The sequence below is a fragment of the Macaca thibetana genome, chromosome 1 (assembly GCF_024542745.1).
Source record: "Macaca thibetana thibetana isolate TM-01 chromosome 1, ASM2454274v1, whole genome shotgun sequence".
Classification (NCBI taxonomy): domain Eukaryota; kingdom Metazoa; phylum Chordata; class Mammalia; order Primates; family Cercopithecidae; genus Macaca; species Macaca thibetana.
Window position 1 is genome coordinate 213,388,700 of NC_065578.1, and position 3,589 is coordinate 213,392,288.

At 52.1% G+C, this 3,589-nt stretch overlaps 1 protein-coding gene across 1 annotated transcript; it reads left to right on the forward strand.

The window, feature by feature from the left end:
• Positions 1–424: 424 nt before the first annotated feature.
• BECN2 (beclin 2) lies at positions 425–1,720 on the forward strand. The gene has a single exon (XM_050771175.1). The coding sequence runs from the start codon at positions 425–427 to the stop codon at positions 1,718–1,720; it is 1,296 nt and encodes a 431-aa protein (XP_050627132.1).
• Positions 1,721–3,589: the final 1,869 nt, after the last annotated feature.

Here is a 3,589-nt window from a genome sequence, read left to right on the forward strand (position 1 = left end):
TCCTTCCGCCTCGGCCTCCCAGTGTACCGGGATTACAGGCATGAGCCAACGCCCTCGGCCAAAGTTGATTGGACTTGATCTTAAGGTTAGATAAGAGTGTTAAACACTGTAAGGAGGGCAGTGCCATGATTAGATTTTAGTTTTAGCAAGATTACTCTTAAGGCGTGCCTTGGACGTGGTACAGGAGGAAAAGGAGGTGATCAGATTTTCCTTTTGGAAATAATCCCGGGCCTGTAAGGAGCTGAAGGGGGTCTACAGGTACCGAGGGAGGGTACCATTGTAGGATTTTCAGTAGGAGAGTGACAAGACGACATGTGCATTTTAAAAGGATCACTCTTCTAGAAAGACCTGAAAAGCTATAAAATGATAAGCAACTGGGAGCCTCAGGAAAATTAGACTCAAGGCAGGAGTCAGGCCCTCCGCCATGACTTCCATCCGCTTCCTGTGCCAGCGCTGCCACCAGGCTCTAAGGCTGAGTTGCTCCTCGGAGTCCGGGAGCCTCCCTGCAGCCGCGGCGCCCACCTCCGGGCAGGCTGGGCCCGGAGACACCCCGGAGCCCGGCGCCACCACCAGCGAGGTGACAGATGCTGAGGAACCACAGGACGGCGCCTCCAGCAGACCCCTTCCAGGTGATGGCAGTGTGTCCAAGGACCAGGCCAACGTCTTCACGCTGCTGGGGGAGCTTGGCGCCATGCAAACGCTCAGTAGCATCCAGAAGGCAGCTGGTGACATTTTTGACATCGTCTCTGGCCAAGAAGATGTGGACCATCCCCTGTGTGAAGAGTGCACCGACAGTCTTCTAGAGCAGCTGGACATCCAGCTCGCTCTCACAGAAGCTGAGAGTCAGAACTACCAACGCTGCCTGGAGACCGGGATGCTGGCGACCAGCGAGGACCAGACGGCGGCGCTGCGGGCGGAGCTGCGGGACCTGGAGCTGGAGGAGGCCAGGCTGGTGCAGGAGCTGGAGGATGTGGACAGGAGCAATGCAAGAGCAGCCACGGATCTCGAGGCAGCCCAGGCAGAGGCTGCGGAGCTGGATCAGCAGGAGAGGCGGTACTACAGGGAGTACAGTGCCTTGAAGTGGCAGCAGCTGGAACTGCTTGACCAGCTGGGGAACGTGGAGAACCAGCTGCAATATGCCAGGGTCCAGATGGACCGGTTGAAGGAAATCAACTGTTTCACTGCCACGTTTGAGATCTGGGTGGAGGGCTCCTTGGGCGTCATCAATAACTTCAGGTTGGGCTGCCTCCCCACTGTCCCTGTGGGCTGGAATGAGATTAACGCTGCCTGGGGACAGGCGGCTTTGCTGCTCCTTGCCCTGGCCAATACAATTGGACTGCAGTTTCAGAGGTATCGACTCATCCCCTGCGGAAACCATTCCTATCTGAAGTCTTTAACAGATGAGGGCACTGAGCTCCCCTTGTTCTCTTACGGGGGGCAGGATGTTTTCCTCAATAACAAGTTCGACCGCGCGATGGTGGCCTTCCTGGACTGCATGCAGCAGTTCAAGGAAGAGGCTGAGAAGGGTGAGCTGGGCCTCTGTCTGCCCTACAGGATCCAGGTGGAGACAGGCCTGATGGAGGACGCTGGCGGCCGAGGGGAATGCTATTCCATCAGAACCCATCTGAACACGCAGGAGCTGTGGACAAAGGCACTCAAGTTCTTGCTTATAAATTTAAAGCGGAGTCTCATCTGGGTTGCCTCAAGGTATCAAAAGTAGCTTTCTTGAGTCTTGCTCTGTCACCCAGGCTGGAGTGCAGTGGTGCCATCTTGGCTCACTGCAACCTCGGCTTCCTGGGTTCAAGCAATTCTCCTGCCTCAGCCTCCCGAGTAGCTGGGATTACAAGCGCCTGCCATCACACATGGCTAATTTTTGTATTTTTAGTAGAGACGGGGTTTCGCCATGTTGACCAGGTTGGCCTTGAACTCAGGTGATCCACCTGCCTTGGCCTCTCAAAATGCTGGGATTACAGGTGTGAGCCACCACACCTGGCCTTTTTTGAGACAGAGCCACACTCTGTGGCCCGGGCTGGAGTGCAGTGACACGATCTCGGCTCACTGCAGCCTCTACCTCCTGGGTTCAGGCAATTCTCCTGCCTCAGCCTCCCAAGTAGCTGGGATTACAGGTGCGCACCACCACACCCAGCTAATTTTTGTATTTTTAGTAGAGACAGGGTTTCGTCATGTTGGCCAGGCTGGTCTCAACCTCCTGATCTCAGGGGATCCGCCTACCTCAGACTCCCAAACTGCTAGGATTACAGGCATGAGCCACCCCGCCCAGCCCACTTTCTTTTTTTCTAAAGTACTGTAAATATATTATCAGATAAGTCTTCCCCAACACACTTTTGTCCCTTCTTCCTTGTAACTTCCACTCCCCTTCTCCACCCGAACATTCAAAATGACAGGAAAAATTAAATCACAAGAGGCTAAGATTACTTCTGCATAAAGGGATAAAGGGACACAGAGGGCAAGGACTAAGGGTGGGGAGGAAAGAGGGCACGGTGAGGAGCAAGGTGGAGGTTTTCAATTTTTTAATTCAAAGATATTTTGGGCCATGGATGTATGTAATGGAACATTGGAGTCGGGGGCAGGGGAAAGAATACTCAAAAATTTCGTTTTTGTTATGATGCCCCTCCTCTTCATCCCTGTTGTGTAAGCCTCTCCTCTTCATCCCTGAGAAACTTTCAATAAATTTCGACTGTTCTTTAATGATTTAAAGTGAGAGGTGAGTCTTACTGGACTGTGTCATGATGTTGAGATTAACTGTGAGGTGAGGGGCTGAGGTGGCCAGGAAGTGACTGGTAACATTGGCTGGTAGATAAATTAAAGGGTCTTGAGGTGAACCCTTCCAGAAAGCTGAAGATTGAATCCTAGCACTTTGAGAGGTGGAGGAGGGAGAATTGCTTGAGCCCAGAAGTTCCAAGACCAGCCTGGGCAACCTAGAGCAACCGCATCTTAACAAAAATTTTTAAATTAATTTTATTTTATTATTATTAATTTTTTGAGACAGAGTTTCGCTCTTGTCTCCCAGGCTGGAGTGCAGTGGTGCCATCTCAGCCCACGGCAACCTCTGCCTCCCAGGTTCAAGCAATTCTCCTGCCTCAGCCTACCTTAAGTAGCTAGGATTACAGACATCCACCACCACACCCAGCTGATTTTTTTTTTTTTTAAAGACAAAATCTCACTCTGTCATCCAGGCTGGAGTGCAGTGGCACAATCTCAGCTCACTGAAACCTCTGCCTCCCAGGTTCATGATTCTCCTGCCTCAGCCTCCCGAGAAGCTGGGATTACAGGTTTGTGCCACCACGCCTAGCTAATTTTTATATTATTTTAGTAGAGACGGGGGTTTCACCATGTTAGCCAGGCTGGTCTCGAACTCCTGACCTCAGGTGACAGGCCCAACTTGGCTTCCTAAAATGCTGGAATTACAGGCGTGAGCCACCTTACCTGGCCTACAAAATATTTTTTAAAAATTAGCCTGGCGTGATGTGGTGTGCACCTGTAGTCCTAGCTAGCCTGGAGGCTGAGGTGGGAGGATCACTTGAGCCTGGGAGGTCCAGGTTGCGGTGAGCTGTGACTGAGCCACTGA